This window comes from Eptesicus fuscus, chromosome 23 (genome assembly GCF_027574615.1).
Source record: "Eptesicus fuscus isolate TK198812 chromosome 23, DD_ASM_mEF_20220401, whole genome shotgun sequence".
NCBI lineage: Eukaryota > Metazoa > Chordata > Mammalia > Chiroptera > Vespertilionidae > Eptesicus > Eptesicus fuscus.
The window spans coordinates 4,581,169-4,605,745 of record NC_072495.1 but is presented as its reverse complement, the minus strand read 5'-3'; the positions used below and the strand labels follow the sequence as shown (position 1 = coordinate 4,605,745).

Below are 24,577 nucleotides of genomic sequence, written 5' to 3'. Positions count from 1 at the left end.
TGACTTAATAAGAACGTGGCTGCACTGAGCACTCAGAATATGTTTGCAATCAATTTGTTGTATGCACAATATGCTACCAGAGCAATCTTTTGTGTTTTCAGTTGACCTTTATCTCCGGCAATCTTGTCCTATAAAGAAGAGTGAAATCTCCACTGCAAATCATTAGCAGTCGGGAAATGTCTAATTTGGATGCTGACAAAGATATTAACTTGTGGGGGGGTGAACAATACAACGCATCCTTTTGTCAGAAAGGCAGTTCAAAAGCGGTGTTGTGACTACAGTTGACTGAAGTTCAATTACTGTAATAAATGTATTCCAAATTTCATCTCAATTGCATTTGCATTTTAATGAATGATTCTCACCTTCTTGTCAATTTGGCAGCCGGGCTAGATTTATTAAGTTATTGTATAAACAGGGCATTCTAATGCGGGAATTTAAATGCAAAAATATTTGCACGGTGTGCATTTGAACTGGGGCTGCGTTATTAATTTGCCTGTTGTATGAGTTGCCTGAAAATTCAAGAATTTAAGAGGAGCGTTTTAGATCCCTTCTGTCCATCCTCCTTGCCCTCTCTCTTCTGAAATCAATATATCCAGGTGGGCTGACAAAGCAAGGTGGGGGAGCCATAGATGAAGTAGGCTCTCCAAGCCGCCAGCCTCCACAAACTGGAGAGAAACTGAATTATTGGCTATGATCTGCAAACAGTAAAATGTGTTCAGTGAAAGGTTCCTACGTAGGCAATCCCCTTCTGTAAGAGCAGGACATCCCTGAAATCGGGTTGCTAGAAGTGTTTGTTCATCTAAATGTCATTCCTTCTCCGAGGAAGCACTCCTGGCTTTATAGCCCCATATTTCTTGCAGGCAGAGATGGAAGATGTGAGTGAGAAACAGCTGGATGCAAAGCTATAATGCCATTAAAAGGTGTGTGTGTGTGTGTGTGTGTGTGTGTGGTGTGTGTGTGTGTGTGACATTTGGGCTGTTGGTTTTTTGACAAAGTGATTTGCAGTGATTAATCCCATGCCCCCCTAATAGAAAGGTTGAACCTAAGTTCCATTCATGGCCTCCAAATTGTCCAGCACTCCACAGCTTCCTGCCTGGCCCCAGTGAAGACAACTGGGACTGTGTTTGGACGGCCTTCAGTCCTAGTGTCCTGTAGGGCCCTGAGGATGGAAGCTGACTCGGGACAGTGACTGCAAGCAGAGTGCCCTCGAGGGTGAGTGTCTCCTGCAGACACACTGAAAGAACTGTCTGAGATGAGCTGGCAGCTAGCGTGTGCTCAGTTTCATTTCAAACTTGTAGCAAGGGAATTGGCCTTCTGATAAAGCCCATCTGAAGCTTTCTTTCTGGAGTTGTTGCTTTGTTAATAGAGGGAAAAGGGTGGCTGGACCAGTACAACTCAAATTTCAAGGTGCATAGGAATTACTTGAGCGTCCTGTTAAAATGCAGATTCTTACTCAGGAGGCCTTACTGGGGCCCAAGATTCTGTGCTTCTAACAAGCTCTCAAGCGATGAGGATGCTGCTGGTCCAGGGACCACACGTTGAGTAGCAAGGAGCCACAGAGCATCACTCAAGGGAGAAATGGATAGTTGAAGGTCAATAGCTTTGTTACAAGTCTGAAGGGCCACCTGTGTGGTTAAATCTAATACCCCAGAAAGAACTCTTAATCTCATTAGACTCTAATGATTAGAGGATATCAGAAAATTGCCCAAATATTTTACCAGATATGCTAGATGCTTCTCAGAAGGGGCTGTTAATTACTCTATGATCCAAGTTCTGTTCCAGACCATCTTTTCTTGGGCCTGAGGCAATTTCTTTCTTAATACCATATTTTATCATATTTAAGAGGCACTTTTTTCACATTTTAACATCTCTGAACTGGAGATGCAATGTACAATCATGACTTAATGTAATTGGCATGGGTGTTTTCTTCTTTGTGGTTCATGAAATAATGGTATTCTTATAAGGGATGATGCACTGGTCAGCTATGTTCACCATAATATGCTGTGTAACAAGATGTCCCCAAAACTCTGTGACTTTTAGTATTTCTTCCTTACTCATATGTCTGTAGGTTAGCTGGGGTTTTACTGATCTGGGCTAACATTAGCTTGGTTCAGGTCTATTCCATGCCTTTCTCATTCTTCTGGATTTAGTGAAATAGTGAGGTTTCTTTCCTTGTCACGGACCTAAATGAGCAAGCTTATGTCAAGCTTCTGTTCAAGTCACATCTACTAACATCCCATTGGCCAAAGATGTCACATTGGCAAAGCCTAAAGAAAGGGGGAGAGGGGATGCAAGTATTTGCTGACCAGTGACCTAATGTGCCACAGGTAGTGTCTTAGACTAGGCCAGTGGTCGGCAAACCCATTAGTCAACAGAGCCCAATATCAACAGTACAACGATTGAAATTTCTTTTGAGAGCCAAATTTTTTAAACTTAAACTTCTTCTAACGCCACTTCTTCAAAATAGACCCGCCCAGGCCGTGGTATTTTGTGGAAGAGCCACACTCAAGGGGCCAAGGAGCCGCATGTGGCTCGCGAGCCGCAGTTTGCCGACCACGGGACTAGGTAAAGCAAGGTCCAGAGGGGAAAGGCAAGCCGCCAGTTTTCCTTCTAGAAGGAACTCTGCACAGGGGCCCAGCGACACACACACGCTACGCTTTAACGCTTCCTCTGAATGTGCTTGCCGCGCAGGTGAAGAGAGAAGTTGTGAAATCGCCCACGGGCTTCCGATCCCTGCTGTGCTCCTTTCCGCCGTGTGACCCTCGTCATTTGCTTCACCTTTCCCTGTTTTCTCATCTGTAAATCACACCAACCTCTCAGGACTCTTGGGTAAACCGACAATAATAATAGCTCCCAATCACTGAATCCTATGTACTAGGCACCATACTGAGCTCTTGATGTCACAATCCATTTCATTTAATCCTCCCAACAGCCCTCTGAGGCAAGAACTAATATTTTCCCCATTTGAAGGTGAAGAGGTTGACAGCCTGCCTAAGGGATGGCAGAGTAGAGATCCCATCCCGGGGCTGTTGCCCAAGCCTTACTCTGCAGACACCTGCCTTCAGGTCTGAAGGTGCTGGGACTGAAGCCCGGGCTGCCCACTCCTGCCCTCTGTCCGTCTCAGCTAATCCCTGCTGAGTGTGTCCCGATTGGCCACAGGAACATTCCGCATTCATCAGCTCGCGCAGACTCCCGCGCAGAGAACATATGTCCCTTAAAAATAAAAGCCCGCCCTCATACACTGGTTAAGAGGAAGTTGCATTGGGTAGAGGAAACTTCTCATTTTCTAATCTGCTTCTTCCCTCCACTTGCCTGACGCAGTTAATTATTTCACTCCCCATTGTTCCTCCTTCGATGTTAGCCAGGGGAGTTTTCCATTGTGAAAAGCAGTGAGCAAGAGGCCCGAGTGAGTGGATTGAAAGGCGAAAACTGCTCTTCCCTGCAAATAGCTCCCTTCACACAAATAGCCTGGTAATCAGCAATAATGATGAAGAAAATGTAGGGAATTAAATGGAAATTTGCTAAAATATGAAGCATCTTTTAAATGGGCCTCCGCATGCCAGGGGAGCATTTCAAGCTCGCTAGATGGACATCCTGCAGACTCAAGTTCCCAGAATAGACTGGTGTGTCTGACATGAGGGTCCAGACCCTGCCCCCAACTCTGTTCATCTCTCACACAGGTCTTTCCAGAGGTCTGGCAGGTGGGAGTCTGGCTGCCTGGGTTGAAGAGAGGCTGCAATTCCACCAGAAAACTTGCTTGCTAGAGTTCCTCCAACTGGCCAACACCAACTCCCCTATCTCTTTCTGTGAGTTACTGACAAGACAGGCATTCATCACTGCATTTCAGGGTGTGTGGCAGACTTGGCTTTTCACACTGTCCTCCTGTACAGGTCCTTGAGAGAAATCTCTTCCTAGTTTCAGGACAAGGAATAGCTAGGCAACACCTGAACCGCTTTTTAAAAATCTTCTGGGCATTAGAAATCACGTGAGGGATTGTGTCTCCCTCTTTGCATTGGCCATTAGGGATGCTCAGGGCCAAATCTGTGCACTAGATCATGTGGCATGGATTTTGATACTTGTCTCGCCTGATTTTATTTTCTTGTTTTTCCTGCCTTTTTATTTTTCTTTTCTACTTTTAATACTTTTTGGAATAAGGGCACAAATAAGTCAAGTAAATAAATCTATTACCAACCTCCTAATTATGACCCCCAAAAAGTAGATAACTAAGATGCGAATTCTTGGAGGATATGGTCACCTTGGCAATGCCAGTGCCTTAAACAGAACTTGAAACTGAATAAGTGCCCAGCACAGAATCTGACACATAGCAGGTATCCAGCCCCGGGCCTGGAACATAATATTCAAGCCCTCTGATTCACTGCACCATGGACCATCCGCCTGACCCTTGTTATAAAATTAATTCATTGGGGTGTTAGTAACATCAAAGGAAATAAAAAGAGTTAGGCTGTTCCATGAGTGGAGGACTAGATGTTCGCTCATACTGTGTTCTTGTCCTATGGCAGCCCTCACACAGTACTGCCAGTCGCGTGGCTTAAGCAACAGAAATGCATTGTCTCACACGTTTGGATGCTAGAAGTCCAAGATCAAGGTGTCAGGAGGGTTGGTTTCTCCTGAGGACTGTGGGAATTTGCTCCACGACACTCCCCTAGCTCCTGGTAGCTTGTTGGTGATCTTTGGCATCCCTTGGCCTATAGAAGCATCACCTCATCTCTGCCTTCACCTTCACGTGACATTCTACTTGCATGCGTGTCTTTGTCCAAATTTCTCCCTTTTATAAGGACACCCGTCATATTGAATGAGGGGTCAACCCTACTCCAACATGGCCTGACCCTAACTAATTACATCTGCAATGACCCTATTTCCAAATAAGGTCCCATTCGGACGTACCGGGGGTTAAGACTTCCAACTATGAATTTTGGGGGAACACAATTCCATCGACAACACATACATTTCAAGATCTAATTGGCTACAAGTTCTGCAGGGGAAGTTGGAGGCTTTTGTCCAGTTACACACTGAAATCGGAGCCCACAGCTCACCGATCGGGCTGGGTCTGCCAGCGTCCCTGGGGCCCTCCCACTGCCACGGCGATGGCCACACGGGATGGGTGTCCTCTGCGCTGGCCCCACACTCTGCCTCCTGCGTGTGCCCTGCAGGGAAGTGAACCAACAACCTTCCAGTGCCCAGGATGATGCCCAACCGAGCCACACCAGCAGGGCAAGACAGCGTCTTTCTCTATAGCAGGGATGGCGAACCTATGACACGCGTGTCAACACTGACACGCGTAGCCATTTCTGATGAGACGCGGCCGCTGAGGCGGCCGCATGCCGAGGATGAAACATTTGCTGCTCCTGAGGATGAAACATTTACGAAATAATGTTTTTTCCTCAAAATGACACACTACCCGAGTTATGCTCAGTTTTTTGGCGAAGTTTGACACACCAAGCTCAGAAGGTTGCCCATCACTGGTCTATAGTCAACTCATGTGTCTCCATCTCTCTAGGTTCCTGATCCGGTCTGTGAAGATAGGTCGCGGGTACTTTGCCATGCTGAGGGAGGAGAGTGCGCTGAAAAAGAGGCAACAGCAACTTCAGAAACTAAGAGAGGAAGAGGAACATAAATTCCAACCAGCCAAAAAGATCTCAGAAATCCATTCCAGGGATACTGTTTTGGCGTAAGTAGGCAGAGTAGCTGTGGCACGAGTGGTCTTAGGAAGGACCTTGGACAGCGAACGCTGCCTGGCTGGGCTGAGGGATGGCAGCTATCAGCGTGGGGACCCCTTCTCCAGCTAGTGTCTAATGCAGTGATGGCGAACCTATGACACGCGTGTCAGCACTGACATGCGTAGCCATTTCTGATGACAAGCGGCTGCATGCCGAGGATGAAACATTTGCGACTAGAGTCTTGGAGTTAGTTTTTTCCGCAAAGTGACACACTACCCGAGTTATGCTCAGTTTTTTGGCGAAGTTTGACACACCAAGCTCAAAAGGTTGCCCATCACTGGTCTAATGACTAGTTTAGTCTGGTCCAGCCTACCTTGCCACCCTCACCTTCTGGAATTCAGTGGAATATTTTCTGCTCCATGTGTCTGTCCTCATATCCAACACCAAGAGCACACTACACCTTGCTGGTCCCCGAACATGCCTCTTTCCCTCTCCTTCCGGGCTTGTCCCTGCCTCTAGGCCTTTTCCCATGCTGTTCCTTTGGCCTTCCATTGCTCTTCCCTGCGTCCTTGTCCAACTAAGGTTCTAATTATCTTTAAAGCCCAGCGTAAATGCTGTCTCTCCTGTTTTCTTGGATTTCAACCCAAATACCCCCCACACCCATTTGGGCTCTGGGTTCCCATAATGTGTTTGTATGCTAGTTCACTTTAATCCACATGGATACTCTAGGCCAGCGGTCGGCAAACTCATTAGTCAACAGAGCCAAATGCCAACAGTACAACGATTGAAATTTCTTTTGAGAGCCAAATTTTTTAAACTTAAACTTCTTTTAATGCCACTTCTTCAAAATAGACTCTCCCAGGCCGTGGTATTTTGTGGAAGAGCCACACTCAAGGGGCCAAAGAGCCGCATGTGGCTTGTGAACCGCAGTTTGCCGACCACGGCTCTAGGCCTTCACCTGAAACCCTTGGTCCTAGCTCAGTGTCCAGCAGGTGGACAAAAAATGTCTGTTGGGTTATTTAATAAAGTAGCCCCCCCTTTTGGGGGGTAAAGGTCTTTCCTCTAGTCAAGAGAGGACCACATTCATACTAACCCATTATGAAATGTTCATCATATAACAGCAGCAATTAATAATAATAACAACCACAGCAATAATTATAATGGGTCTACTATAGGCTTTATACACAACTTTCTAAATTTTAAAACAGTCCTATGAACTAGGTGTTATTATTAGCCCCATTTTAGAGATTAGGAATAAGGCTTAGAGATGCTCACATAATTCCTCCTAGGACTCAGGTCATCAGTTAAAAGCATCCTGAGTCCCCAGCTGAATGACACCCGAATCCGTGGACGGTGCCACTCAGCATGAACAATATCCTGGGGTCCTTAGCTCATGCAGACGGAATGGGGCACAAATCAGGGATAGAAAGGAGGTGTTGAGGCACCCAGCCAGAGAGAGAGAGAGAGAGAGAGAGAGAGAGACGCATTGATGTGAGAATCACCAATTGGTTGCCCTTTGCAGGCACCCTGACCAGAGACCGAACCTGCAACCATTTTGGTGCACAGGATGCTGCTCCGACCAACGGAGCTCCCCGCTGGGGCCGTTCCCAGCTCTAATCATGGCTTTGGAAGCCATCCAGGAACCCCCCAAGAGTTGCCTTATTAGAAACAGACAATCCTGTCACCCGGGAAATTCCAAAGAATTTAGGAATTGTGTGTCAGAAACCAAGGTCTAAGACCAAATATTAGAACAAAAGACGGTCCTAGTGCTAGGACATTACGAGGGTTTTGCAAGCTCTGGGCCAAAAACCAGAGGAAGAGACCGATACATACATTTTTCTATTATTTCACAATGCCATTCCTCAAGTTTAGGGAATCTGGCAAGAATCCCAGAGGCAGGACTTTTGAGCAGGATCTTTAATGCCAAGCGGGAGTTCATTGGATGACAAAAAAGAGGCGCTGTTAGACACATGCATATCAGCCCAGGAGAAATTCTTACAGCCAGCATTTCTGGTTGGGAAGGCCAGGGCTGAAAGGGATACTCTGATGGTGTTTTTTGCCTAAAGTCAGAAACATTAAACAAAACAAAACAAAAAAAGCAGGCACATCATGACCTGAGCTTCCTCCATCCAGCCACTCAAGGGGCCACCATGAAGTGCCCTCATGGAACCTTGAAGGGGCATGTGATGCAGAGAAGGGCACTCAATGATTAGGGGTGGGGGCCGAGAGGGGGACCCTCTCCATGAGGGTCTCAGGAGCTCAGAGCAAACTGCCTCCCCTGAGCCAACGGTGCCCACGGTCTGCTGCTCCCAGGGCCACCGGCCAGCTGGCTGCCTTTCCTGGAATAAAGAGAAGGAATAAACTCGGCTCTCTTTGTGCAGGAGCTGTGCTCAGGTTAACAGGCAAGTGAACGGGCGCTGGGAGGGGTGGCGTCCGTTAAAGATCCTTGGGTGACTGTTAAATTGTTCAGTTGTAACGTTCCCCTTGTTTGGATGGGGTTTTTAATCCACGGTCACAAAACACCATTCTCCCCTCTCCGATCCATGTTTCCGGGTGAGATTCGTGGTTTATTTCAAGTTTAATAGGTTTAAGTATGCATGAGGTTGCTCCTCTTGTAGACACTGGTCTGGTTATGTCTTATCTGGTGAATTCTATGAGCTGTACAAGGCCAATTATTAAAATACTAGAGGCTCGGTGCATGAAATTCCTGCACGGGGGGGGGGGGGGGAGGGGGGGTCCCCTCAGCCCGGCCTGTGCCTTCTTGTAATCCAGGACCCCTTGGGGGATATCTGCCTGCCAGCTTAGGGGGGATTGGGCCTAAGCCAGCAATCAGACACCACTCTCACAGTCCAGGGCTCTCGCAGTCCGGGACCCCTCACTCCTTACCACCCACCTGAAGCGGAGGCGGGAGAGGCTCCTGCCACCGCTGCTATGCTTGCCAGCCACGAGCCCGGCTTCTGGCTGAGCGGCACTCCCTCTGTGGGAGCACACTGACCATCAGGGGGCAGCTTCTGTGTTGAGCGTCTGCCTCCTGGTGGTTAGTGCACATCATAGCGACTGGTGGTTCCATCATTTGGTCGAAATGCATATTAGGTTTTTATTATATAGGATAACCAGAAGCTATACTGCCATTGAATGTAGCCATTGGGAGGCAAGGGTTATAGAATAGCATTGATAGGTCATCCTGACTAGTACAGAGTAGTGATTAAGAGCACAGGACTGGGTTCAAGTTCTGCCTTCCCTCATACGACTGTTTAACATTGGGCAAGTCACTGTGTCTCTCTGAACCTCTTTCTCTTCATCCATGGGAATGATACCAAACTACCACATTTATTCTGAGGATTAAATGAAATAATGCTTAGCACAGAGTCTGGCATATGAAAAGTTCCCAGTGATTATTGGCTCCTATTATTCAATAAAAAGAATTTGATCTCTTTGGGCCTCAATTACCTAAAATCCTCAGATTTATGGCTAAAACTATTTTTGATGTTTTTCTTGATTTTAGAGCGAGAGGAAGGGAGATGGAGAGAGAGAGAAACATCGATTGGCTGCCTCCTGCACTTCCCGCCTACTAAGGATCGAGCCTGCAACCCGGGTATGTGCCCTGACCAGGAATCAAACCAGAGACCGCTCAATGCATAGGACAATGCTCAACCAACTGAGCCGCACTGGCCAGGGCCATGGCTAAAAATCTTAATCTCCAGGCACACTTGAAAGCATCTCACATCTAAGAACTATGCTTCTATAATTCTAGTCACAGAAGTATCAGAAGTACAAGTGTTCCTTTTTAAACAAGGTATTTGATCTTGTGTATTATAAAAGCAAAGGGGATTCTTTTTCTCCCTTCTGGATCTAAGACCACAGGATAATTCTTTCAGACAAAAGTTTTAAGTCTGATAAACTATGCAGGGAAAAAAGAAAAGCAAGCATGTCCCCAAAGATTTCTGCCTGCCCAGTCTTTCCCACTGTGCTCAAGCTCTTTTTTCAGCTGAAAAGGTAGGGGGAAAACAAAAGGTAAAATTTGTCTTATTATCGTGGTTGAGAGAAGATTTAAAACCAGTAGTTAAGGAGTGTAAAAGATGGGTTAATTTCTGCATATTCTAAACCACTGGGGGTAAGAGTTGAGCCAGTAAGACAGGGCACTGCCATAAAAATGGTGATAGAAAGAGACTTGACTTGGGTGGTGAATATATAATACAATATACAGATGACATATTATAGAATTGTACACCTGAAACCTATATAATTCTCTTAACCAATGTCACCCCAATAAATTCAACAAAAAAAAGTGTAAAACCTGCCCGCTGAAAACTACAAAACAACATTGAAAGAAATCAACAAAGACCTGAATAAGTGGGAAGACATCCAAAACAAAAAACAAAAAAAGACTAGGCACTGCCAAGGTATTTGCTTGTGGCTTCTTCAGCTCTGGCGTTGAATTAAAAGCCCATGGAAATGGAAATCAGGCGACCAAGATTCTGGTCCCATTTTTCAGTTCACTCTGTGACCCCAGGATTGTCCTCAAATTCCCAGGAGGAAGGAAAATTCCTAATATGTGCCCAACCCTCCCCACCCCCGCTCCCTTAGCCTCCTCTGCCCCCACCATAGTCAATTCTCAAAACAGCAGCCAAAGGGATCTTTCTCAGATGCAGGTCAGAGCATATATTCTCTCAGCTCAAAATCCTTTACACTCATTCAGAGAAAAGGCCAAAGTCCTTGCAATGGTCCCCAAGGCCTGTTCTCTCTCCACCCGCCTTTCCCTCTCTCTCTATTCCTCACTCCACTCCAGCCACGCTGGCCTCCTTGCTGTCTCTACAACCCAGGTGCACCTCAGGACATTTGCACATGTTGTTCCCTCTCTCTAGAATGCCATGTCCCCAGACATCTCAATGGCCCACTCCTTTACGCTCTGCAGATTTTTATCAAATGTCACCTTCTCCATGACACCTTCCCAATCATCCTACTTAAAATTGCAACTCCCAGTGCTCCCAGCCCTTACAAACTCCTGGTCTGCTTTTTGCTCCCCAGAGCATTTATCACTATCTAGAATAGGGTGGGGAGGCCATGCTGGCCAAATCCAGCCCCCAAGGCTGATTTTGTAAATAAAGTTTTATTGGAACATGTTATTTACATACTGTCATTGGCTGCTTTCATGCCAAAAGTAGTTGTGACATATACCCTATGTCCTACAAAGTCAGGAAGACTTGTCTGGCCCTTTAAGAAAATATATCCAACTGTATACTAGTATACCACACAATTTACCTATTCATCCTGCTTATTGTCTTTGCTCCTCCACTAGACTATGCGCTCCACGAGAACAGAGATTTTGGTGTGTTTTTTTGTTGTTGTTAATCCTCAGGCAAGGATATTTTTTCCATTGATTTTTAGAGAGTGAAAGGGAGGGAAGGAGGGAGAGAGAGAGAGAGAGAGAGAGAGATAGAGAGAGAGAAGAGAGAGAGAGAGAAACTGCCGGAAACCGAACATTGTCACTTGGTAGTTATGTGAAAAGGGAACCCGGGAAGGCTAGTCAACCTTGAAGCTAAAGGTCAGAGCAAACCACTCCCTATCTAATTGAGACAATGGTAACTGAGGCAACTTCCCCACCAAATAATCATGTAAATCCTTATTGATAAGATAATCTGTCTGTTACTGGAATTACCTGCCTAAGGGCAATGGGTGTATCTCAGAACCCCAATAAAAGGGATAGCAAAGGCCAGAGCAGGAGCAGTCCTCCCACTAGAGGTGGGCTCCCGCCTGGCCCCCCATTTACCCAAATTGATTCTCTTCTAGCTTCTTTTCATTTTGATTTCGGCCTTCTCCAGAAACCGGACCTGAACGGGAACCCTGAAACACGCAGGACGTGACAAGGGATCCCACAGGAAACATCTTTGTGAGAGAGACATTGATTGGTTGCCTGCCTCCCTCACGTGCCCCAACAGGGGCTGGAGATCAAACCTACAATCCAGATAGGTGCCCTTGACTGGGAATCAAATCATGACCCATTGGTGTGTGGGCCGGCACTCTAACCGCTGAGCCACACCAGCTGGCAGCAGCAGAGGTTTTCCTATGCTATATTCACTGACTGCATCTAGAACCCTCATTCTCAAGCCATATTTATTGCCCAGCATAAAGTTAGTGCCCAGTCGTATTTGCCAAATAACCCCTGGCAAGAGGTGTTTAAAACTGCTGCTCACTGTCGGCTCTGTTTCTCTTTCTGCCTGTTCTTCAGCACCTATGACGATGAGAAGATGAAGAAGGCAGAGGGTGAACTCATATCCCGCCCATTCACCCCCAAGTACAGCTGCCTCATTTCACCTTTGCTACCTGAGTCCCACGTGTAAGTACAGTCTCACCTCTGGCTCGTCTGCCTCACTAGCTTCTCAAGCGAAACCGAGGTGAAATGACTCATCCGGCTGTCCCTTTGTCCTCCTGAAAGGGACATGGAGCCTAGGGCCGACAACACTATTGGCGTATAAAAATAACAGAGAGCAGACACGGGGGTTTAGAGCTAAGTGGAAAATCAGTGGGGACTGAGTCACTCCGTTCCTTACCGAGCCAGATGCTCTAAATGTCAAATAGCTTGCAAAGCCTGATAGAATCTGTCTACAGCCCTCACAGAGCGTGTGCGATCACATCTCGGCCATGGCTCAGGGGACAGGTTTCCCCAAGACTCGCAGAGCTGTCTCCCAGAGAAGCCTGCGTCTGCTGACCCCAGGCCTGAACTCATCATTGCATGGTGTTCAGGGCTAATCAACCCCCTGAAGGACACTCTGGCTTTCCAAAACCTTGTCATCTTGTTCCCCTGGGGACTACGCCAAAGAATTTCAACTTTTCCTCTTTTGCTGGTTAGCACTTTCCAATGGGAAGATTTCAGGCACAGAGATAGAAGCTTTTGACTTTAGGGCAGGCAGGGTTTCTCAACCTTGGCACTGCTGACATTTTGGGATGAGTAATTCCTTATTGTGATGGACTGTCCTGTGTATTGTAGGGTGTTTGGCAGCATCCATGGCATCTACCCATTAGGGGCCAGTAGCACCCAACCCCCAGTTATGACAACCACAACTGTCTCCAGATATTGACAAATGTCCCCTGGATGCAAAATCATACCCAGGGGCAAAAGAGCATGATGCAATGAATTCTAGACTTCTCTGTCCACCATTAACTCATTTGTCAAATATTATTAGGCCCCTATGGTATGCACAGTAATATGCACTGCCTGCTCTGTAGGCATTATCTCATCCAGTCCTCTCGTGTAGGTATATTGTTGTCCCCTCTCTGCAGGGAGAAAGCATAAGCCCAAGGTCATAGAGCTCAGTGTGTTGCTGTGCTGAGGTTTGAAAGCAAGTCTGCCTGACTTCAGAGCCTAAGCTCTCACCACCACACATTGCACAGAAAGTACATCCCAACACCTTTGAGGAGCTCCTGATATGTGTACTTGAGAGTAAAAAAAAATGCAAAAGTGAAATCAGAGGATGAGATGGCAGACAAAAGAAGATCATTAGTAAGAGCACTTAGTTCATCTGTGGAAGATACCACCACCATCATCATCACCATCACTACTACTACCATCATCATCATCACCAGCATCATCACCATCACTATCATCATCACCATTACCACCACTACCATCATCACCATCATCATCATCACTATCACTATCATCATCATCACCATTACCATCACCATCACCACCATCACCACCACTACCACCATCATCACCACCATCACTATCATCATCATCATCACCATCACTATCATCATCACATCACCACTACTACCACCACCATCATCACCATCAATATCATCACCATTACCACCAATACCATCATCATCACCATCGTCATCATCACCATCACTATCATCATCATCATCACCATCACTATCATCATCACCATCATCATCACCACCACCACTATCATCATCACCATCACCACCACTACCACCACCATCATCATCACCATCATCATCACCATCACTATCATCATCACCACCACCACTACCATCATCACCATCATCATCACCACCACCACTACCATGTATTTGGACACATCCTTACCTTTCCCTAATATTCCAGCTTTTGACACCTCACTCTCCACTTTCCTCCTATGTACTTCCCTCTGGTAGATATTATCATTGGCTTCTAGATAGACTTATTTGTTCAGGGACATTCCAACTGGCAGCTTAAGGCTTATCTTCTTAAAACATCGACAGGCCTTGTAATTTCTCCTAATGTCTCTTGGAAGCCCTTGTGTTTCTGCCTGTCTCTGCCATGGATGAGCCTCTGAAACCAAATGGTGAAGATCAGTGGGTCTCGCTTTCACTTGCATCCCAATCATCTGGGGATGGGAAGTGGGGAGAAGGGGTGGGGGTGGAAAGCCTGGAAGAAATGTATGCCCCACCCTCCATTCATTTGGTCTGAGCAAATTGAGGCTCAAATCAACTGTGGAACTAACTGGAAAGTTTCTTGCTCATCTTCCGTCAATGCCAGATGGGGAAATTGAAGCTCAGAGAGGGGGAAACCTGCCTAAATTCTCCCAACAGGAATCCTGATCTCCTAGCTCCTAAGTCAGATCTTTGTATCAGGTTTGTTAGGTGGGCTACTACTATTATATTCTTCTTTTTCTTCATCATCATCATCATCATCATCATCATCATCATCATCTGTTATGCCCCAGAGCAGGATCAGCAAACTTTTTCTTAAAAGGACAGAAAGTAAATAATTTAGCCTTTGCAGAGCAGATGGTCTCTCTTGAAACTATTCAGCTTTGCCATGCAGTATGAAAGCTACAATGAATGGATGTGGCCGTGTTCCAAAAAAGTTTTATTTGCCAACACAGGCAGTAGGCCCACTGGCAGCAGTCTGCCAACTCCTGCCCGGACTGAAGGCTGCACTTTCTTCTCCTTGGCTGCTAAAAGGCTCTGCTGCATTTGATGACTATATCAGTAATCCATTGCTGTGTTATAGACCCACCTCAGAATGGGTGGCTTAAGACAGCAACCACTTGTTACTGCTCATGAGTCTACAGGTTAGCTGGGTGGCTCTCCTGGTCCAAGCCAGCTTGGCTGGTCCTGGATAGGCTAATGTATGTATGTGCACCCCGCGGATGGGCGAGCTGGAGGCCAGCCCATCTAGGATGGCTCATTCTTAGGTTGTTGGTGATGGGTTGTTGGCTGGGATAACAGAAGTGACTGAGCCCCGAGTCTCTCATCATCCCAGCTCAGGCTCATTCACATGATGGGCATGAAGGTTCCAAGAACAAGAGCCAAAGCATCTAGTCTTTTGAGGCTTACGCTCAGAATGAACACAGTGATCCTTCCACCACCTTCACTGGCCACAGCAAGGCATCAGTCCAGCCCAGATACAAGGAATAGGAGAAAATACTCCATCTCTCGCTGGGGGAGATGCAAAGTCACATTGCAAACTGCAGATGCAGGGAGGGGTGGTGCATCGAGGCACTCTGTAATCAGTCTACCAAAGGCAGGGCATGCCGGTCAATACTCACATTCTCAGTTAGCATGTCAACCAGTGTGGACTGAGCTGCTCATTCCCTTCAATCCCAATGCAATTGATCCCCAAACCAGCTGAAAATTCTCAACTAACTTTGTGGGGATCAATTCAATCATGTCAATGGAGACTTGATTTTTATCTTTATTTTTTAAATATATTTTATTGATTTCAGAGAGGAAGGGAGAGGGAGAGAAAGAGAGAAACATCAATGATGAGAGAGAATCATTGATTGGCTGCCTCCAGCATGACCCCCCACTGGGGATCAAGCCTGCAACCCAGACATATACCCTGACTGAGAATCAAACCGTGACCTCCTGGTTCATAGGTTGACGCTCAACACTGAGCCATGCCAGCCGGGCTTGACTTTGATCTTGGAAGGGGTGAGAGAGAATAGTCTCCAGGAATGAAAAACAGCTCTGAGATGACTGGCCTGTCCCTCACAGCCTTTCCTGGAAGCAACTGTGCAGGGAGGGCAGTGCCTGCAACCTGTGTCCAGATTAGCCCTTGGCAGTCAGCACGGGGGCCTGGAAGGCCTTGGTAGGCATCTTCCGATCTCTCTTACTAAATAGGGAAAACATTGTTTTCTGTTCAGGGATGCTTACACCCACACTTATTCTGGCTGGCATGGCAGTTTCAACAAAGATCTCCAGGCCTGCTGACCACAGGGTGCTCTCCCGCAGTTCTGTGCACAGGGTTTCGGAAGCACGCGTGTGCGCCCTGGTCGGCATTCTCATCTATTACTCCCTGCATTGCACAGGGAGGACAGGGTCAGGTGTGCACCTGTGCTTATTACCTGCAGAAATGAATCTGATGCTCACATACCCACATCCCCCTGTGACCAAGCAGACCCCACATCCCCAATGACCTCCCTTTACTCACCCCGCCCCCGTTCCCCATACCCACCTCACCCAACCCAAAGCCCAAGCCTACAGGGGATCTAAGTTGTAAACAGAAGAGGGGGGATCTCCAGGGCCTTTCACAACCTCCTGGGGACACTGTGAGGGTGACGTGTGGTGTTAGGCCCAGGGCCAGGCACACAACACAGCTCGCTGCTTGCTGCTCTTGGTGAAGTGCTGGGCATGGCCCAGCGCCCAGAGCTGCCAACATGTTGTGGGTGCCAAGGTGGCGGTAAGGAGGAAGAGAGACAAAGTGGGAAGGGCTGTGGGCTGACGGGTCCTTTAAATTGAAAGAGAAGGAGTAGTAGGTGCTCAGTAAATAATTTGTGGAAGGAAGGAAAGGAGGCAGGAGGGGGCTCCAGAGGAGAAAAAGGAGCTGCTGACTCTGGGTTTCTTCCTAAGGCCTGGTGGACACGGCCACACCTTTCCCCTGAGATGGAGTGTGGGATGCGTGGGGTGCATGGAGGCAGTGCCCCTTCAAGCTGAGTGAAACCATCGCCTCCAAAAGGGATTTCCAGGATGACCCTGGGTCAGCTCGGGACTTGAGCCCAGGTGCGGGCTTCCGCTTCTGCGGTGGGACTCCTTCCTGCCCCTTGAGCAGCAGGTGCAGGGGCCCTGGGGTATCGATGAAGGCTGGGCTCGGTTTCGGTTTCGGAGAAGAGCAATCACACAGGCTCATAATGGAGGCAACGTGCCCATTGGCTCAAGAGGTGAAACCGTGAGGGCGGGGGTGCTGGTGAGGACTCCACCTCTTCCCAGGAAAGGTGCAGCAGGTTAACCCTCTGCTGACCTCACTCTCAGGTGGCCACTGCGTTGGCCTCCTCAGGGCCTCGAACAATCAGAGCTCAGGCCCAGGGAAGCACAGTTCCTGGGGTTAAACAGACTCGGGTTCAAATCCTCACTAATCCTCGAGGTCAAATCCGAGCATGACCTCGGGCAACTCGCTTTACCTCTCTGAGCCTCAAGGCCCTGGTCCACAGGAGAACACAATCGCAGTGCCCTCCCTGTAGATGTTGGGAACGTGAAGTGAGATGGCCACATCCCATCTCTGTCACCAAGAGGTGTGACCAGAGCAAGATGACTGCGCCTCCCGGAGCTGTTTCCTCTTCTCTACCGTGTGGATGCTGAGTCACAGCCCCGCAGACTGCTGGGAGAATTACTGACACATGCGAAGGGCCCTAGTCAATGCCTGGCTCGTTGTAACACAAGATGTCCCCCAAAATCAGCAAATACAGGTTGGACAGATTTTAAACAGGATTTAGTTGGATTTTCAAATAATAGTTAATATATTTTTCTTCAGTATTCAAAGGATTTATACATTTAAAGCGATGGGTCCAACTGTTAATCTGGGGTGGGGAGAAGTATAGTAAATACACTAGTTTCCCTGGGTTTCCAGACTTCTTCAACACTCTTAGTGTATTTATTGTACTTTTATCAGGTGGACAATTGGATACCTGTAGGATATTAATTTCCTTCAGTCCCCTCGTTTGCCAAGTCAAGAACCCAGCTGTGGGACCCCTTCATCATCTCTCCTTTTCTCACACACAACGCCCCAGTCACTGGCACAGGTTATCTTATATCATATCATGGCTCTGCCACCTACTAGCTCAGTGACGTGGCACAAGTTCCTTAACTCCTCTGAGCCTCAGGTTCCTCATCTATAAAATGGGGCCATTGCAAAGGTTTAATGAGTTGGTGCATGGGGAATATACATGCAGGAGCAGGACAACATCACTAACTGGGAGCCAGCACAACTTCCGTCTCTGTTGCCACAGTTGTGAAGAATGTTATTCTGATGGGATCCCACTGAGCTCCCTCTCTCTGTCTTTGCAGGGAACCCCTCTTCCGCCAGCTGTGCGCCCTCCACTGGCTTCTGGAGGCCCTGACTATCGACCACACCCACCACACCATGAAGCCCTTGATCACCTGCTGGAACACAAAGTAGGTCTCAGCCCTTCCACCTGCTGCAACCAGTAATGGACTGGGCAGTGGGGGAGGAAACGCCTGTTTACTCTTCCCCTGCATTTGCTGTTTTTCAGTGGGTGGGTTGCTGTAGGATTTTCTTTCCTGTGTGTTCTGGGGGATCCAAAAAGGGGTAGGTTGGAGCCCCAGGGCATATAGCTGTGGGAGACAGCTGTGTGCATCTCCCCAGCTCCACATTTGTGATGTCACACTGGGAGCTTAAAGTCAATCAGGCATGGTGGGAGTACTTACACCACGGACATTGGCCAGCTAGACAGGCACACCACCGGATGCACAGCCAGGCTCTGCTCTCCGCTTCTCTTCTTAGACCATGTCTCCCCACAATATTTTTTTATTTGCTCTTTTTTTTCCTCCTCTTCCTTACCTTTTACTCTTTCCTTTCCCTTTGCCTTTGTATTTCTCCCTTCTTTCAAGTCTCTCTCTCTCTCTCTCTCTCTCTCTCTCTCTCTATATATATATATATATATATATATATATATATACACACACACACACACACACACACACACACACACACTACAGGCCCGTTGCAGGAAGATTCCTGCAAGAATAGGGCTTCCTCAGGCCTATTCCTGCAAGAATAGGGTTTCCTGTGGCCTGAGTGAAGCAGAGAAGGGAGCGAAGCCCACCGAGGCGGGCTTCCCTCCCACCACCGCCACCTCCCCATACTTTCACCGCCACCACTGCTGCCCACCCCCGCGCTTTCCCTCCCACTGCCACCACTGCCCTCGCCCTGCTTTCTGCTTTCCCTCCCTCTTCCTTGTACACTGTTTTCAGTCTTCGCTCCACGCCTGTGTATGCAAATTAACCACCATTTTTGTTTGGTTAATGTGCATACTTGCTCTGATTGGCTGGTGGGTGTAGCGGAGTGATGGTCAATTTGCATGTTTCTCTACAGCAGTGGTTCTCAACCTGTGGGTCACGACTAGTAGACCACAGGTTGAGAACCACTAGCAGGGTCGCCTAAGACCATCGGAAAACACAGATATTTACATTACGATTCATAACAGTAGCAAAATTACAGTTATGAAGTAGCAATGAAAATAATTTTATGATTGGGGGTTACCACAACATGAGGAACTGTATTAAAGGGTCGTGACATTAGAAAGGTTGAGAACCACTGCTTTAAGAGGATACTTGTATCTATGGTACAAATGGGCCATAATTTAGATACCCATTTCTCTATTGATGGCTGTCAAATTTTTGCATTTCAAATAGGGCTGCACGGAGCATCCTCATGCACACACTTTAAACCCTGTTGGCAGTATTTCTGTTGGCTAGATTCTGAGAAATCGAATTTCCAGGTCAAAGCAACATCTAATTTTTTTCACAGTTGACTGCTTAGATTCTAAGAAAAGGGCCCTCGGCCAATGGACTTCTAATAGCATTTCATCTCCCCAAGCAAGCTTCCAGCGGCAACATTTTGCCTCTGACAGCTGAGCGCCTGTTCTCCCAAATTGAGGTGAGAACATAATGCAGAATTGGGGCCAAGAAGACAGAAAGAACCGTCTTTCTCTCCTTTGATTGGCTTTAGGAATGTGCCCAGACCGTGACCAAAAGAACTGTTACCTGTGGTCACCTTGAGAGGTTATGCAGGTTCTACTATGACTTCTCAGAGCAGAACCTCAGCCACACCTGACAGCAGAGATTCCCAGAGGAAGCCAGAGGACTCGCTGGGATTTGTGTTTTCTAGCGATTTACTTGCTCCTGGTGGTGATTTCAGTTAGGGGTCAGTGTGTGCAGGTAAAGGGTTAATAACCAGCTCTCCCAGCTGGAGAAGCCATGACTACAGTCAGGCCATGTCCCGGTGGAAATGGTCCTGCTGCGGCTGCGTCCAGGCTAAGCAGCATGATGTCACGGGACTCGCAGCTGGGAAGAGGCACGCTCAGAACTTGTGAGCCCGTGGGGGCCAGCTCCAGCACAACGCTGCCTGAGATTGATTTTTTTTTTTTAATTTAGCAAATCAGTGGAGGGGGGGTGAGGAAAGGGGTTAAGTTCCCTAGAAAGTGCCAGAAAGTATCTTTTTCGTTAGCAAGAAAGGCAGAGGGTATCTTTCTTCTCTTTAACACTTAATCCCTACTTGTGATGTTTCATCCTTATGTCATAATGAGAATTTCCCCAAATCTTCCATTGCATGGTTTAAAGCCTAGATGGATTAGAGGGATAAAGATCAGGACTTTAGCATCAGACAGGCCTGGATGAGCCCAGGCCCTGCCATGTACTGTGACCTTGGGCAAGTCACTTAACATGTCTGGGCCTCTGTTTCTTCATCTGCCTAATGGGTTCCTGACCTAGAAGAGTTGTAAGAATTAAGAGAACGCGCACAGAGCATTTAGTCCAATGTCTGGGAACACAATGAGAGCTCCCCGTAGGACAGCTACTCAAGATTAAAATCCCTGCTTAAAGAGCAGTTAGCTCTGTGATTATCAATGCCACTGAGACTTAAGGCTAGAAAAGAAATAAAACTTTAAGTGTTTTCCAGACTGTCGCTCTTACAAAAAGACAATGTAACAACACACACAATAGCAATTATTACACTGAAGTGGTTTTCTGTTGTTAGGTGCCCCCACCACTGAAAAGCCTCATTTCCCTCCAACCTGCTGTTTTCAGGCACCACTGGAAGAAGAGACACATCCCTGCTCTCTGGATTCTGTTCTAGGGGAGGTGGGAGGGGCCACAGATAAACATGTAATAATCAAGATACTTTGGGATATTCAGCATCATGAAGAAATTGAGAGGGTGATGTGACAGTGACGAAGGGGTGGGGTGACTCACTCAAGAGGTGACATTTGAGTGACCTCTGCCCTCCTCTCTGCATGGCTCTAATCACATTCCTCCAGTCCTTTACCCAAGTGGCATCTCTACAGGAGTGGGGGGCATGGCAGGGTGATCAGCATGCACCCCTCACTCAGGAGGCAGAACAGGGCGACCTGGGTGGTGATCCCAAGAGCTTTGACCTCTGTCCTCTTCCTGGTGCCAAATCAGCAGTTACCTCCACTCTCCATCTGGGTCATGGGCACAGGATGCCTCCTAAACCAGACAACAGCCTTCCCACTCAGAGAAGAAGGTGAAAGTTGGTTCAGAAAGAGAGTGAAGTATCTGAGAAAAATTACTCTGACTGCCACCGTGGACAGACATCTTCAAGTGAACGTTAGGAACAAATGTGCCGGAAAGAGAGGGGACAGAGCTCGGTGCCCTCATCCCTGGATTCCCAGCAAATTGGATCTCCCAGAAAGTGTCAGCAGGTGGAAATTATAGTCCAGAAATCACAGCCACCTCTCCCCAGTGGATCTGCCTTGGTATCTCATTCCCCACCCCTCCTCCAAGCCACAGGAAGATCTCTGTTGAAAAGGGGATATTGCTCTTAATAGTTTAACTGTATTCAGTTCTCTGTGCAAGGAACTTCACGAAGTTCTTAGCAAGCCTCATTCCATCTTCACCACATAGCTAATACCACCCCATCTTACAGATGAGGAAACTGAGGCTCAGAGAGGCTCAATAACTTACACAAACACACGAGTAGGAAGCAGTGGGGCAGCCAGCCTGCCCGATTCTTAAGCCACCAAGATATACCACTTTCCTGGTTCTGACACGCGGAGAGACTTGCCTGAGGTCACAGACAGTAAATCAGGGACATCAATTAGGTAAGCAGGGTTAAGCTGCCATAATGAACAACCCCAAAATCTCGGTGGCGTCACACAACACAAGTTTATTCCTTGTTCACCCTACATGTCATCAACATGGGGCTCTCTGCTCATTAGAGTCGCTCAAAGGCCCAGGCTGGTAGGAGCTCCATCTCAATACAAGCTTCCGCCACCCACACAGCAGAAAAGGGGCTCCGCCTCGAAGCCCGACACCCTAAGTGCCACATGTCACTTTCATGCAAAGCAAGTCACGGTGCGACACCTGACTTCTAGGAGCCTGAGGCCTGGGACCATTTGGTGAACCACATAATGACCAACCCACCAAGCTACCGGGAGGGGCACCAATGGCTTTGCCCTTTTCCGAAAGGTGTGTAGTCAGCCCACTGTGGACGACAACGCTCGGACGGTTCATTTCTTTTCCTCCCCCTATTGGTCTTCCCTTTTGGTTTATTTGCTTCTGAAAATGAAAGAGAGACTGATTCTGTCTAACCAGGTCCTTTCTTCATCAGTGGCTTTGCAAGAGCAGGCACAGGCCTTTAAGCTCTCTGGGGAGCTAGCTGCATGTTAGCTCATTTAGCCCGCTGCCTGAAGTTGCAACAGATTTCGGGTCATCTTGGAAGTCGGTGTTAACAGAAAACCTCCATCTTCCCCAATCGGCCTGAATATTTAAACTTTTGAAAGCTTGGCTTAGACCAGATTTAATTTTAAAAGGGGAAGGGGTTGCTTTTGAACTTCAAGAAGGCTAGAGGCACAGCAGGGGCTGTGTTAGCAAAGGGAAAAGGCAAAAAGCCCTGTGGAAAGAAATGCTCCAAAGAGGAAGCGCTAACGCTTCTAGTTGGTGAGCCTTAAATCAGATTTCAGAAATGCCACAGAGTTTAAATACTGTTTACAGAACTGAAGCATTGCTGCTCCTTTCTCTGGCTGGATTTTAAATATTCCCTAATTTGATTACTCAGGGGAGAGGCAGGCAGAACCACGTTAAATGAGCTTTACTGTTAATTATTCAGAGGGCTTTTTATTGAGTAATCAAACATAAAGTCTTACAAAAAGCTTGAGGCACGGTCTCACCCTCCTCCCCAGCCCACTTCCACCTTGGTGTCTGGGCACATTTCGTGCATCAAAGCCATGAACTGGCAGGTGCCCAGCCAGGTTCTGCCAGTGAGGAGCGCACCCCCTCCCTTTGGCTGGTGAAGGCCTTTGGTTCTCCCCCCAGGCCATGAGAAGCCAGTCCTAAGTAAGGTTGGTCTTGATCACCTTTGCCTCCTAGATCTGAGCATCTCCCCCACCACTGGCACTCTGCAGCCCCTGATAACTCTAGACCCCGTCAGTGCCTCTCCCCATCAAACTGGTCTGACCATCTCATTCCCTCAAGGCCCTCATCTACGCCAGGCGACAGCCAGTCAAATGACTGAAAGGATCCCAGCCATCTAAAGTCCTTCCTGCAGAGAAAAGGGGAATAAAGAAAGAGGTGGGTGGGTGGGTGGGTGGGGGTGGATGGATGGATGGATGGATGGATGGATGGATGGATGGATTAGATGAACGGCATGAAAGGAATGGATGGACTGGATGGATTGGGTGAAATGGATTGGATGGACTGGATGGATGGATTGGATGGAGGGATGGAGGGAGGGATGGGTTGAATGGATTGGATGGAATGGACTAGATCCGTGGTCGGCAAACTGCTGCTCTCGAGCCACATGCGGCTCTTTGGCCCCTTGAGTGTAGCTCTTCCACAAAATACCACGGCCTGGGTGAGTCTATTTTGAAGAAGTGGCATTAGAAGAAGTTTAAGTTTAAAAAATTTGGCTCTCAAAAGAAATTTCAATCGTTGTACTGTTGATATTTGGTTCTGTTGACTAATGAGTTTGCCGACCACTGCACTAGATGAACTGAATGGATGGATTAGATGAATGGGATGGATTGGATGGACTGGATGGATGAATGAATGGATGGATTTGATGGATGGATTGGGTGAAATGGATTGGATGGACTGGATGGATGAATTGGAGGGAGGAAGGGAGAGAGGGAGGCATGTATTGAATGGATAGACTGGATGGAATGGACTAGATGGACTGCAAGGATGGATTGGATGGATGGGTTGGATGAATGGGATGGATTGGATGGGTTGGGTGGACGGATAGAGTAAGCAGTAGTCTCCCTAACCTTGATTTTCACTTGCAAGACCCAGTTATGGAGAATTGTAACCTCCCACTTCTTCACAAGTACAGGATGGGGGGGCTGGTCTTAATAACTAAGACCAGCCACCATTCATCATCTGTTTATTGCATTTCTTAAAATAACTCATAATAAACCAAGACTCTGGAACCAGAAAACTCACTAAGCTATTTCTGTTTCTCACTAAGGGACCCAGGTGGAAGCAAGAGCACAATAAAAAAAATCACTAAGGACAAGTCCATGGGACAGCGGTGGGAGCACTTCCTCTCGGCACCCAAGGTAACAGACAGTGCGTGAGACTCTGCCATCTGGTGACCAGCCCCAACTTGTGCTGGAGGCATTCTCTCCAGTCCTTTCTCTCACTGGGTTCTTCTTTTCTAGCTCGTTCTCTGAGTGAAGGAAAGTCAGAACCACATTCTCTTAGATAGTCATCTGGAGGTTATAGGAGAAATGACATTGGCTGGACACCAATCACAGAGACAGGGAGGGGTGGCCACGGTGCTGCTCAATAGGAAATGAACTCACTCAATAATAGAAGGAAATGTCACCAGAAGGAAATGGACTCACTCAATAAGAGAGAGAGAGAGAGAGAGAGAGAGAGAGAGAGAGAGAGAGAGAGAAAGTGAATGATTCAACAGACAGGGCTTTCTATAAACTAGAACATGTGTTTATTAAGGAAATATCAAGAAGTCT

At 47.5% G+C, this 24,577-nt stretch overlaps 1 protein-coding gene and 1 long non-coding RNA gene across 2 annotated transcripts in view; one reads left to right on the top strand and one right to left on the bottom strand.

Annotated features, from left to right (window-relative positions):
- The window catches only part of LOC129148060 (uncharacterized), a 116,002-nt gene that overhangs the window by 59,822 nt on the left and 31,603 nt on the right, over positions 1-24,577 (bottom strand). The window lies entirely within an intron of this gene.
- Positions 1-24,577, top strand: part of CCDC60 (coiled-coil domain containing 60) — a 98,960-nt gene that overhangs the window by 57,995 nt on the left and 16,388 nt on the right. The window contains exons 3-6 of the mRNA XM_008142930.3: positions 5,519-5,689; positions 11,908-12,015; positions 17,916-18,023; positions 24,073-24,163. Coding sequence (XP_008141152.1) covers positions 5,519-5,689; positions 11,908-12,015; positions 17,916-18,023; positions 24,073-24,163 — 478 coding nt within the window. The remainder of the gene's footprint in view (positions 1-5,518; positions 5,690-11,907; positions 12,016-17,915; positions 18,024-24,072; positions 24,164-24,577) is intronic.